The sequence below is a fragment of the Macadamia integrifolia genome, unplaced genomic scaffold (assembly GCF_013358625.1).
Source record: "Macadamia integrifolia cultivar HAES 741 unplaced genomic scaffold, SCU_Mint_v3 scaffold1600, whole genome shotgun sequence".
NCBI lineage: Eukaryota > Viridiplantae > Streptophyta > Magnoliopsida > Proteales > Proteaceae > Macadamia > Macadamia integrifolia.
In genome coordinates this window covers 116701-131214 of record NW_024868273.1, presented here as the reverse complement: position 1 = coordinate 131214, position 14514 = coordinate 116701, and the positions used below count along the sequence as shown (strand labels likewise).

The 14514-nt window shown below is 38.9% G+C and overlaps 2 protein-coding genes across 2 annotated transcripts; one reads left to right on the top strand and one right to left on the bottom strand.

Annotated features, from left to right (window-relative positions):
* Nucleotides 1-494: 494 nt before the first annotated feature.
* On the top strand, nt 495-2782 carry LOC122064285 (putative UDP-rhamnose:rhamnosyltransferase 1). The gene is made up of 2 exons (XM_042627993.1): nt 495-818; nt 933-2782. Exon 2 carries the CDS (start codon nt 954-956, stop codon nt 2346-2348), a length of 1395 nt encoding a protein of 464 aa, XP_042483927.1. The 5' UTR covers nt 495-818; nt 933-953; the 3' UTR covers nt 2349-2782.
* A 6612-nt stretch (nt 2783-9394) lies between these two features.
* Nucleotides 9395-10217, bottom strand: LOC122064283. Its single transcript, XM_042627991.1, has one exon. The coding sequence runs from the start codon at nt 10062-10064 to the stop codon at nt 9582-9584; it is 483 nt and encodes a 160-aa protein (XP_042483925.1). The 5' UTR covers nt 10065-10217; the 3' UTR covers nt 9395-9581.
* Between the last annotated feature and the right edge of the window lie 4297 nt (nt 10218-14514).

Genomic DNA, 14514 nt, shown 5'->3' with positions numbered 1-14514 from the left:
AGTTACTTGCAGGCTATTGACGAGATCCAACGTTCCATGGAGTTGGTCTCAGTTTCTGGAGATGGATATCCTGGTGGTAGTGGTATCTCCGGTGAGGTCAACAGTGCTATCCAGATGACCATGGCTCGTCTTGAGTTGGTTAGTGAATAGGGTGTAATAGTCATTTTAATTTCTCACTTTTAATTGATTGAGTTAGTTTGTGAATAGGGTATAATAGTCATTTTAATTTTTCACTGTTAAGTAACTGACTACAAGAGAAGTGAATCTAATTTGATGAAAAAAAAAGGTATCGTTATAATACTAGCATTTTTCAGGGATGACTTTGTAAATTACCCTAAAAATATTAAAGGGAATCAATGAATGGATCCTTCCCACGTTCCCAGGGTTAGTTTTTTATTAGAAAATGACAAAATTAGTCCTTTGTTTTTTTCCCCCTTCTTAAGGTGGAAAGTTCATGAAGATAGGAATAAGAAAAGTAAGGGATTAAAAGATATTAAAAAGGAATCAATGAAGGGGAAACAGTAGACCCTAGACACATCATTACCTAATGGTTCAGAATGACCAGATTTGCGGCCAAGTAATCAATGAAGGGGAAACAGTAGACACAAGACACATCATTACCTGATGGTTCAGAATGACCAGATTAACTGGCAAGTCTCTTTGAACTTTGAATCACTTACTTGGGTTTTGCCACTACTCTGCAGAAAGAGAAAATCTTGTTACCAGGCGTCTCTGGTGAGGAGCTAGTTAGTGTCGGCTTTGGTACATGTCAATAAATCCTCTTGGTAGTCTTCTTGTTCAAAAGAATCAAGTCTCAGGCCTCTCTAATCTTGTTACCAGGCGTCACTGGTGAGGAGCCAGTTAGTGTCGGCTTTGGTACGTGTCAATAAATCCTCTTGGTAGTCTTCTTGTTCAAAAGAATCAAATCTCAGGCCTCTCTTCCACTTCCTCCCATGGCTCCGAGAAACGGGCTTCGCATCGTATTGTTCCCATGGTTAGCTTTTGGTCATCTGATACCATATCTGGAGCTCTCCAAGGGCTTAGCTAAAAGGGGTCATCACATCTCCTTCATTTCCACACCGAGAAACATTGAAAGGCTTCCTAAACTTCCTCATAATCTATCCCATCTGATTAATTTTGTGAAGCTCGACTTACCTCCGGTGGCCAACTTGCCGGAGGGAGCTGAGGCTACTTCTGACCTCCCATTTGACAAAATCCAGTACCTTAAGAAGGCCTTAGATGGTTTAGAGGGATCTTTCGCTTGCTTTCTTGAGAGCTCAGCTCCAGATTTGATTATCTATGACTTCTCCCATCACTGGCTTGAACCCATTGCAGCTAAACATGGTGTTCCATGTGCCTACTTCAGTATATTCATTGCTTCAACGCTGGCCTTCTTTGGCAGCCCATGGTTGCGTATGGCCGGCGAAGATACCCGAACAGATCCGGAGCACTTCACTGTTCCCCCTAAGTGGTTTCCTTCCCATTCCAATCTTGCATTTCGCCTCTATGAAATGTTTAAAATCTCTAACTCCTTTTGTGAAAGCGATTCTGGTGTGTCCGACATAGATCGATTCAACTCGGCAGTCCTCGGAGCCAATTTTGTAGTTGTGAGGAGCTGTGAAGAATTCGAGGGCGATTCTCTTCGTATCATGCGGGAGAAACTCTACCGGGTACCAGTCATTCCAATAGGTCTTCTTCCTCCATCATCAGAGGAAGAAGATACATCGGAAAACAATGATGATGGTGAATGGGATAATATAAAAAAGTGGCTAGACAAGCAAAGAGAAGGTTCTGTGGTTTACATAGCATTTGGGAGTGAATCAGAACTGAGTAAAGAAGAAATGCATGAGGTAGCTCTTGGGTTAGAGCTCTCTGGGTTGCCCTTCTTTTGGGCACTAAGAAACCCAGCAGGGTTGCTACCATCAGGTTTTGAGAGCAGAACTCAAGGTCAGGGTTTTATCTGTTTAGGATGGGCTCCTCAGAGAAAGATATTGGGACACCCTTCAGTGGGGGTTTTCTTGACTCACTGTGGGTGGAGTTCGGTAATTGAAGCTCTTGCAATAGGTTGCCCTCTTGTGTTATTACCTCTATCAATCGATCAACCTTTGATTGCAAGGTTGTTGCTGAGCAAGAACATTGGGGTAGAGATTCCAAGAGATGAAGGAGATGGGTCGTTTACAAGGGATTCGGTGGCCAAATCACTGAAGCTTGTAGTAGAGGACACAGAGGGAGAGCTTCACAGGGCCAAGGCCAGGGAGATGAAACAACTGTTTGGAGACAAGGCTCGGCATGACCGATACGTGGATGATTTCGATCAATACCTTAGAATTAATTATGGGTGCTGTTGAATTGGGGGACTCCTTAATTGGTGGCAGTGTGTTCTGTTTGTGTTGTGTTTGTTATATAATTGCTGCTCTCTATAATCTTACAGTGTATGTCATCATTGAATGGAGAATGCTGATAAGGTGATTGATGCGGTGATTTCATGGAGGGTGATGAAGTGCGATAGGATGATGCGATGAAGAGTGACTGGTGCGGGAAGGTTTGCAGAAACGGCGGATGAAGGCTCGGTGAAGCAGAGATTTAGAGGTGTGGTGCAGGGTGTTACAGGGCTGAAGATGAAAAAGATGAAATAGTGTCTAGAGATAAGAGGGATATTTGAGTTCATTTACTCCGCACATCTGGATTCTTTGTTTGCTATGCTTCAATATTGTCCCCCTACTTTTACCAAAAAAAAATGTTATTTGTCCCTCTACTGAATAAAACCAAGTTGTTCCAAATAGTTGCAGTATCTAATAAAAAGGGAAAGAAATCCCAAGGTTTGGAGCCGCCTCTGCCTCTATGATTTGAGGAATTGGTATTGGATCGTCAAATCCATATTGATATTGATATTGACATAGGTTGAGATCGATTCTTGTCAATCACATATCAGTGTAATAGTTTACACTCCCATATCAGTGTAGTGGTACGAAGCAAGAGTAAAGACATCAAAACCCATTTTTTAAAGAAAAGCAAAGGGGTATATGTAAAAATGTAACCTTAAAACGATGCAGAATATATGAAAAAACAGAACAAATGATGCACACAGCTTTACGAGATTCTGTAAGATTACCTACGTCCCCGGTGAGATGAGATCTTGCTTCACTATCAATGGAGAATAGAGTTACAACGCTCGTCCCTCACACCTCTCAGTATTGCTTGCATTACAGAGAAAGAAACCCTCGCTATAAATATATAGCGAAAAACCCTAATCTGGAAAGTACACAATTACCCTCAAATAAAAAATTCGAGTGGGGGGCTACACCCCTTGCTATGCAAGGGGCCTCCTGCCCCCTTGCAACCCCAAAGGCCTGCTAACCCGTTGTCCTGCCTGTTGAGGTGCTGCACCAGTACTCTCTGGGTTAAACTGTGATGGAACACAAGACATCATACACCAACAATCTCCACGTTGGCTTGAATTCTATCAAATCTCCTGTAAAGACATCCTGTAGACGTCTTCATCCCCGTACCTCATTAGAGGTACAAACCCGCACATATTTGGTGCGCCCCTCATCTTCAACAATGAGTAACATTAATCAAGTCCAAACAAGACTCGAACTTCTCTGTACTAACTGGCTTGGTAAACATATCTATAGGATTGAGATCTGTATGATTTTTTTCAAGTGAATACTACCTTCTGACACAAGCTCCATGATCTTCTGAAATCTCACATCAATATGCTTTGTCCTTGCATGAAGCACCTGATTCTTTGCAAGATGTATGTCACTCTGACTGTCACAATATAACACTATACCTCCTTGCTCCAACCCCAACTCACAAACCAATCCAACCAACCAGACTCCTTCCTTGGCAGCCTCAACTGCTACCATGTACTCTGCCTTTGTAGTGGACAATGCAACTGTAGACTGAAGCATCGCCCTCCATGATATAGGTCCACTAGCCAATATAAATACATACCTTGTAGTAGACCTCCTCTTGTCTAAATCACCGCATAGTCAGAATCAACATAACCCGCCAATTCTATGGAACTTCCCTTACCATTGAACATAACACATATATCTTTAGTCTTGCTCAAATATCTGAAGATCCACTTAATTAAATTCCAATGCTCCTTCCCTGAATTACTCATGTATCTACTAACAACACTAACTGCATGAGACAAATCCGACCTGCTACAAACCATAGCATACATGAGACTCCCAACTGTGCTAGTATAGGGGACCTGAGACATATGCTCCACCTCCTCATGTGTTGTAGGGCATTCCCTTTCAGATAACTTGAAGTGACTGACTAACGGAGTGCTAACCGGCTTGGCCTTTTCCATATTGAAATGCTCTAGCATCTTTTCAATATACCTCTTATGAGTTACCCAAAGTTTACCTGTATTTCTATCTCTAAGGATTTTCATGCCAAGGATCTTCTTAGCAGCACCAATATCCTAATATCAAATTCAGCACTCAATAAAGACTTCATCATGTTTGTTCTTTGCAGCAATGAGCATATCATCAACATAAAGCATCAACAAAATAATGAAATTATCATTTGCCACTTTATAATAAACACAACTATCATACTCACTTCTTATGTAGCCTATCTTCATCATGTGGGAATCAAAATGTTTGTACCATTGCCTAGGAGATTGCTTAAGACCATAAAATGACCTTTTAAGCAGACAAACATGATCTTCCTTTCGCTGCACCTTGAAACCTTCTTGCTGCTCCATGTAAATCCGTTCATCCAAGTCACTATGAAGAAATACAGTCTTCACATCAAGCTGTTCAAGCTCTAAATCATACATGGCCACCAAAGCAAGTAGTACCCTGATCGAAGTGTGCTTCACCATTGGAGAGAATATTTCATTGAAGTCTATCCCCTCATTCTGTGTATAGCCCTTAGCTACAAGTCTGGCTTTATACCTTTCATGCTCCTTCTCAGATGCTACCTCTTTCTTACGAAAGACTCATTTACACCCAATGATTTTTCTTCTCTTAGATTTTTCCACAATCTCTCAAGTCTTGTTTTTCTGTAGAGACCCTATTTTCTCCATCATAGCTACCATCCATTTATCATGTTGTGCATCATTCATAGCATCATGGTAGGAAGATGGATCACATGTACCTACAGTGAGGGCATAAGCAACTATGTCCTCAAATCCATATCTCACAGGTGCTTTGTGAGTACGCTTCCCTTTACCCTTTGCCACAGTATAGGGAACTTACACTACTTCCTGTTGTCCTGGTAAGTCACTTGATGACTCATCTCTCTTATTGTTTCTGACTCACCTAACTCCACCTACACAGTAGGACTTCTTTATTTTCATCAACTGCTTGTGAATTACAATTTGACTTTATCATATGAGACTCATTTAACACAAAGTCCCTACTAACCACAACTTTCTGTGAACTTGGATCTCACAACTTGAATCCCTTCATGCATTTCTTAAAACTAAGAAAGATACACTGCTTAGACTTTGAGTCTAACTTAGAACGCTACTCATTCTCAAAATGTGCATAGGCTGGACAACCAAATATTTTTAGAATAAAATAATCTTTTGATTTTTCTGCCCATACCTCATCAGGAATTTTACAATCAATCGCCTTTGATAGAGACCTGTTGATGAGAAAACATACCATATTCATTGTTTCTATCCAAAATCTATTGCTCAACCCTGCATTCAACCTCATACTCCGAGCTCTTTCTGGAATTGTTCTGTTCATCATTTCAGCTACACAATTTTGCTATGATTTCTTTGGAGCCGTGAAGTGACATGTAATCCCTTTAGCTTTGCACAATTCTAAAAATGGTTTGTACGTGTATTTTCTTCCATTATCTGTTCTTAAGTACTTAATTTTGTTTCCTGTCTTCCTTTCTACCTCAGCCTTCCATTCCTTAAATTTAGTGAACACCTCACTTTTATGCTTAATGAAGTAGATCCAGACTTTTCTTGAGTAATCATTAACAAAGGTCACGAAGTATTTTGCCCCACCTTTAGATTTTGTTGTTGAAGGACCCCATACATCGATGTACATAATCAAATGCCCCTTTACTCTAATGTTTTATAGTTTTGAAACTAACTTTGTATTATTTTTTGAACACACAATACCTGTAAAAGTTCAGTTTACAAGTTTTCACTCCCTTCAACAGTTTCCTTTTATGAAGCTCCATCAATCCTCTTTCTCCCATATACCCTAACCGCATAAGCCACAGATAGGTATCATCTATATCAAATCCTGCATCTGTAGTCACAGATACTCCACCTGTAACTATGCTCCATATGAGTCTATATAGGTTTCCAGTCAGCTGTCCCTTTGTGACAACCATGACACCGTTAATAACTTTGAGAAATCCACCTTCTGTTATGTACTTGCAGCCATTTGAGTCAAGTGCCCCCAAAGATACTAAGTTTTTTCTTAATTTTGGTACATGTCTCACATCTGCTAAAGTTTTTACTATCTCATCAAACATCTTAATTTTGATAGTGCCTATCCCAATGGTCTTGCATACAACATCATTCTCCATTAGGACAGACCCACCATTATATAGTTGATATGTATTAAACCAATCCTTATGTGGATACATATGATATGAACATTCAGAATCTAAAATCCAAGAATCAAAATATTGATTCTTACTTGATGATATAGAGAGTACATCTCCATCATCTCCATCTGAACTGCCAGCCACGCTGGCTTCTTCAGATGCCTTATCTACACCTTTCTTCTTCACGTCCGCCTTTCTCTTCAAGCACTCTCTCTTCAGATGACATTCCTTCTTATAATAGTAACAAGAGACTTTTGTCTTTGCCCCTTTTGATTTTGATAGACTCTTCCCAGATCTCTTCTGATTTGATCTCCCTCTTTTCTGCTCCTTGTCACCTCTAAAAAGACCTTCTCCTTGAGATTTTGTATGGCCTTCTTCCTTGTATCATTGGACATGAGGACAGCCGTGACTTCATCCATCTCAAAGGTCTCCTTTCCATACAAGAGAGTCGTTACCAGGTGATCATATGATTCTGAGAGCAACGACAACAACAATAACGCCATGTCTTCATCCTCGATCTTAACCTTTGGGTTTGCAAGTTTACTTACGATCTGATTGAACATGTTAAGATTCTCTAATAGATTCGTACCTTCATCTGTAGAGAATAAAATTGCTTCTTCACGAACAACTTGTTCATTAAGGACTTCGTCACGTAGATACTTTTAAGTTTTGCTCATAACTACGATGCAGATTCGATACCCACAACATATTATAAGGCATCATCAGAAAGATTCAATCGAATAACACTTACCGCCTTTTCCTCCATCTCTTTTCACTCTTTGTCAGTAATTTTTGTAGGTTTCTTTGACTTCCCCAATAACATTTTCGCCAATCCCTGTTGTATGAGAAGATCCTCCATCCTTTGACGCTAGAGGATGAAATTATTCTTCTCATTGAACCTCTCGATATCATACTTGACATTCGATCCATTCCCTGCCATTGTGATAGTAAATCCTAGAAAACGAAAACCCAGAGCTCTGATACCAATTTATAGAAACGCAACCCTAAAATGATACAGAAGATAATGGAAAAATAGAACAAATAATGCACATAGATTTACGAGGTTTGGCAAGGTTGCCTACGTCCCCGGTGAGATGAGATTCTGCTTCACTATCAATGGAGAATAGAGTTACAGCACTCGTCCCTCACACCTCTCAGTATTTCTTGCATTATAGAGAAAGAAATCATTGCTACAAATATATAGTGAAAAACCCTAATCTGGAAAGTACATAATTACTCTCAAATAAAAAATTCGAGTGGGGGGCGTACATCCCCTGCTATGCAGGAGCGCCTCCTGCCCCCTTGCAACCCCCATGGCCCTCTAACCTGTCGTCCTACCTGTCGAGGCTCTGCACCAGTACTTCTTGGGTTAAACTGTGATGGAATACAAGACATCATACACCAACAGTATAACCATCCTTATCAAAAAAAAAAAAAAAAAAAACAGAGGTATGACCATCTTATCCCAATTGATACAGGTGGATCAGGAATTCGGGATTGGTATTAGATTTGTATAGGCAATTACTGATATCAATTTTTTTTTTGAAAAATTACTGATACCATGCCCATTGCCCAATATCATGAATTTAAACCATGCATATCTCTTTTACTAAAAAAAAAAAAAAATCCATGCATACCTCTTGAGCTGAACTGGAAAGGTAAATTCCAACTGAGCTAATAATAGATTATGTATACACTTAAATGACTATTAACGAACCAATCAATTTAGGGGTGCAAGTTTGGTCTGAGAGTGGATCAAGTCCTCGTACAAGAATTATTTTCGTACTGGTCTGAACCACACAGATGGAATTCACCCAACAGTCAACTCTATGGTGGATTCCATGATAACAGTTCTAGAGTTTAAACAACACCTATTGTATGCCCAAATTCTCATTCTCCAAGGCCTCATGGAATGGCCTTTCCGAAGTGGCTTGCTTGCTGAAACCTCGAATCCGGACATGCGCACCTACTCCCCTACTAATCAAAGGCTCTAGCCTCGGGAATGGATGCTTAACAATGATTCTTGACAAAATACTGGTAGAGTTGCTCATCCTATGCCCGCCTACTACAGATAACTGGTGAGGAAATCACCACTATATTATAGTAGAGCCTAGTAGTCACTAGGATACTATCACCAGTGATGATGCCTTTGGTCACACTGAGTGAAAGAGAATGATAACAATCATTCTATAATTAAAATACTTTGCGCTCAGTGCAAGGGGGCCGGAGGTCCCAAGCATGCATTTCATGATATATGATAATATAGTAGATGACAATAATGATAAGACTCTCTTTAGGTTTATGATTTAATTTGTGTTTGGTATGCATTCTAAGTCGATAATGCATTTTTGAGACAATAAAAACTATGAAATTTATCATCTTATAATGCACCATCGACCTCAAATGCATTCCAAGAATGCATAGTAATGCAAGCTTATCATTCCAAAATGCATTCTAGACCTTGAATGCATTCAGTGAGAATTCAGACCAAACACAACCTTAGTATCATCTGCCTCGTAAATGAAAGAAGAAAAATTTAATACGTTTGCCACGAAAATGAAAAGAGAGGAAAAAAATAAAAGCACACTAATTATTACTTAAACTTCAATAATTATCCATCAAAGTAATGATTAACAATGGACGGTCATGATCTGAACATCTGTTGAATTTTTGCATGGGACTCATTGGCAAGGTGAAGGCACTTTTCCAACAAAGACAATGTGACACCAAATAATAGCTCAAGTTGCAGTTAACAACGTAATAAAATGAACTATAATAAAGCTCATGAGATCTTCAATTTCAATGTATTCAACAATGTAATAAAACTATACATTATCTTCCTGAAAAAAAAAAAGGTTAGAACTATACATAGCAATTAACAGAAGAAGTACACCCAAAGCCAGTCTAATTATTATATTCGTTATCCACTTTGCACACAAAACTTGGCCTCAAACCAAACCCGAACGCAGCAATAATGCAAATCACTCGGCATCTTTGGGGACTCGTGGGAGCCACTGGGCCAACCCAACGACGGAGCCATACTATGGCATCCTACGCCCCACCAGCATTCTTCCTTCCACCACATCTCCCCGTGAACCACATGAGAAGAACCCATTAAATCTCTTACTATTCTTCTCCTTCTTCTTCTTCTTCTTGCTCTCTGGCAACGACCCTTCTTTCTTACGATCTTGATAACCAGTACTGGAATGAGACTCATCATAATAGTTATCCCTAGTAGACTCTATGAGATATTCTAGATGCTTGGAGATCCTTCCAACTTCATATGGATCAAGTAGAGAAATTATGCTTCTTGACTGCGATGATCCCTCCTCTGTGTTATCATCAGCCATCCTCATCACTTCTAGCTTGTACCGAGATGGTCCTGGGGATCTCCTTGGCCTTGTGAGATCGAATTCGCGAACTGTTTTCCCTTCAGAGCCTGATCCATGCTGGTACCACTCCCATGCTGCGGCTTTCATGACGTCCAATTCATCTGTGCTTGCTTTATGCTTTCTTCTCTCCATAGAGAAGGGAAGGTGATTGAAGGGCAAAGGAAATCTGATCAGATATCAATTCAGGTTTTAGAGAGAGACGGTGAAGTAGGTGGTAATCTTTTCACATTCCAGTTGTATTCTTTGGCAAAGATGGGTATCTTTCTCGTGGAGATTGCTTGGCAAGTATAGAATCTGGAACCGTGTTGTATAGTTTAAACTGAGTATAAGTATTTAATGAAGATGCCCACGAAGTCCACTAGATGTTCAACATTTAGGTGGGAATGAATAAAAGTTCTTAGGCATTTCACTTTGTTCTTCTTTGGCTTTGTCCAATAGACACGGGCCACATAGGAGACTTGTACATGTGAGTCTTAGGTATGGTAGTCGTGGATCTGTGGTGGTGTGGTGGAATGTGGACCTTGAATTAGTGGAAAAAAATCCTTTGTTTTTCTCATCCCTATTTTTCCTTGTTTTGCTACCTTCAGAACACGACACGTGGACAACTTTAAGACCAACGCACTGGATGTAATAATCCTCACCCAACCTTGACCGTTGATGTTAAAATTGTCCACATGTCGTGTTCTGCAGGTAGCAAAACAAGGAAAAATAGGGATGAGAAAAACAGAGGATTTTCATCCTGAATTAGTAGGGGTGTCAAATTCCAACCGAACTGGTTGGACCGATCAAAACAGAAACGAACCATAGTCTTAACAGTTCGATTTTGTTGATCGGACTGACCGAATCCCATAAAAAAGTGACAAAATAAAAAAGAAAAATATATATTAGAGCTAATACAAAAATAGTTTTTATTATTATTATTATTATTTTATGGGGGAAAAGAAGCCTAGCTAAAAGGCACCGTGGCTCTTAGGCCTCGATACAGGACCCTATCCCTCATGAAAAGCAAAAATCTTGTAGATGCTGATCCTTCCATGGCCCCATGTTGGTGCAAAAGCCTTAGGGAGAGGATCCCTTAAAAGGCAGAATGGCCCTATACTAGCACTTGTTCTGCCTTGTGGTCATTTCACCCTCATTGTGTCTGGGCATAGGGGCCACATTGTCTTTTAGGCTTCTCTTTCCCTTTTATATACATGGAAAAGCACAACCGAACTAGATTAAATTGAGAGCAAACCAATAAGAACTCGTTAAGAAATTCGATAGAAAACCAAAACCCAACTTCCCCTTAATGGTTCCGTTCATTCTAATAAGACATAAATACAACCGATTCAACCCAACCAAAACTGAAAAAATGAATCGATTAACATCCCTATGTGAAAAGGTACATATCAAGTAGGCACTAGGGAACATCTTACATAGCTTTTTTCCTTACAAGAATCCCATACATGATTTCAAGAATCGGGAATCAAGAATCAGCCCAATGAATTTTCTGATTCAGATCAGAATCAACGGGGACTAATCTGATGTGTGGCCTATTCTAGGGTTCTTAGGCCAATTCCAGCCCCTATTCCTGGTTTCAAGACTTTGATCCTATGAGACGATTGGGATCATCTCCAACGACTCTCCCTCTAATTTCTCACATGCACCCCTGGGGTTGTATCCTGTCAGTTGTTGAGTTGCACATTTGTGAAAAAGTAGAAGGGAAAATTCTTGGAGAGGATCCAAATCCATATCCCTATCAGAATCTAATACAAGCGAGAGAAGACCAGATAAAGCATATCACTAGTAATCCAAACACATGTTGTTTGAATTATATATTTCTTCGATTTTTCACTTTCAACATTTTTGGGTATATTGTATAAAAGGTATAAAGAACGGCATAAGAACAACAGCTGCCAAGTGCAATTGATATTATGTGTGGTGCGATATAAGTCCATCTTACCAAAAAGTCTTGGGTTCATCGAAGTCTCCTGATTCTCACCCTCCCTCCTCCATGGCATAGGATAGAGTAGGTATCAATCAGATCTCAGGGAAAGAATATCCTTAATTAAGAGTTCATCCAACAGTTCCACGTTAAAGTATAAATGGATAGGGTACAGGCCTTACCTGTATCTTTATAGCCAGAATAAAACCATTATTATCTACCAAAAAATTAAAAAATAAAACAATTACTGAGGATTAAGTAAGACTTTTACCTTGTAGGGGTTTAGTAAATCGCACACTCCAAGTCAATGGATATGCAGTTAAACTCACCTTCCATGATTTACCAGAAAAATATATATATTTACTTTCAATGAATTTCTCAATTATTTCCCCAAGTCCCGAGTCGCCGACTATTTACAGGGCAAGCATTGGATGTGATAGTGAGACGTGGGAGTCCCATATGCTAAGATAAACAAAATGGTTTCTACTTTCTATCCAAAATATAAAGTAAAATAGTAATTAAGGTTGGAGAAAATTATTATAGCATTCCACTTTATCTTGTTTGGTTGGGTGGGAGAGAGAAAGAGATTGAAAACAAACTTTTATTTGTGCTGAGGTCCGTCCACCTCATGTTTGGAATGCATTCTAGGTCAATAATGCTTTCCAAAAAATCATACTAAACAGTCTTAGTCTTTTATTAATGTTCTTGAACATCTAGCCAAATTGGACCCATTATTTATTAAATGTATGTTTTTTCATCTCATCTTCTCAATCTCAACATTTTGTGGGTCTCAAACATCTCATCTCGTAGGATCTCAACTTTAAATCATGGTTAGAAAGAATTAACTATACAACTATACTTTAAAAGCATTTGAAATCGTACAATGAACTTTTTGAAATTACGACTGTGTGTTTAATATGATTTTTTAGAATGCATTATGGATCTCGAATGAATCCTTCTACATGAAGCATAAAGTGAAAAAATTTCATAAGAACTACACACTAAGTTGTCGTCAATAGTTAATGAAGAGACTTCCCAAAAAAGAGTCAATGAAGAGAGTTAAGAAATTCATATTTGATACCGACCGGGCAGTCAAGATGGGCATTGATGGTCTTAACATCTTTAAAAGACTGCAAAAGACCGACATGGGGAAGTCTGGTCCTGGAATAACAATTCAAAGTGTCATTTTGAACATGCTCAACACAAATATTACCACTTTGCATTTACTGATGATTAACAGAAGATATGAGCTAAGACACAGCTGAAAAAGCATAAGAAGTATTTGTGCAGCAGAGCTCAAATCTCAGAGACACTGACCATTTTATTAGTGAAGGACTTTGTGATGAAATGGAAGGGGAGAGAGTCTAGGGGTAACATGAATTAGTGGCTGAAACCTTTTATCTGTTCCTGTAAATTTAATTTCCCAAAGAACCATAGTTGACAGACTGTTTCAGATTAAGTGGACTATTTTGTACAATTCCACAGAGAACGTGTTATATAAATCAGATTGCAACGAGTAGTAAAGTTCAATCTTCCCAAGATTCTTGAGCAACTTGAATCGACAGTTTATGACCGAGCCCCAACTGGTAATCAAAAAAAGGGGAAAATTTTTTTTCCTTGAGTATTCAATACACAACCATACATGGGAAAGAGAATGGAAAGAACCCACATCAAGCACTAGATGCCTTTAATTTACAAAGAGCTTCATTCATCAAAGAACTTAGAACAGAGTTCAAGTAATGTGATAGCACATTACCATTTGATAGTAACTGCAGCTAACATGGACGAGGACATCCAAAACTATGAGAAAGCATAAAAGAATGGGAAAAATATAATTATCTATTGATTAAAAAAGCTAACTCTGCAGACATCTCATTTCCCAAAAGCCCCATGATGAAGTCTGGATCAACCCTCAGAAATAAATTCTTTCCTCTGTGGGTGATATTCTTCTGCAATTCCTCTTTCACATTGATCATAGTGGCACCCAATGACTAGAAATTTTTCCAACTCCAGTAGGTAAACCATGATTTGTAATTTGTATGCATAAATACACACAACAGAGAGTGGGGAAAAATAATTTTATTCTGCATTTCAGGAAGTCTTTTAGCACCATACTTGTAGGTCAATTGGTCGACATTCCGCACCACAAACTTGAGATCATAAATCAGTTTCTGATATTATTCATATTCTGTAGTAATACTAGCTATAAACAATAGGCAGAACCAGTAATCTAGTTTATCCATCAAGCATTTTCATTGCCAATGTTAGTCATTCATCACTAAGTGAATTAGACATTCTATTCATGCTACTTCAGATCGAGAAAAAGGTTTTTGACTTGAGTTGACACTACTTGATTATGAACAGAGAATTTAGGGCAAATCAAAGTTGGAGTCTCGATGAAACATCAAAGATGCATGCATGAACTTTATTAAGCTCCCCCGCATAAGATCCCTAGAAATATAATCTCCCTTTTGCCAAAAGCATTGTGACTTGAGAGCTGTAAGAATTAATAACTTATTCTAGAAAACATTTACTCCCAAACATAGATATATAAAATGCTCTCTATCTGAAATAGTAAATTCAACACGACTTCATCTTCTCAATTTAAATAGATGTATCTTCCTTTAGTTCATCGAGAACTGTGATCAAACAAGTCAA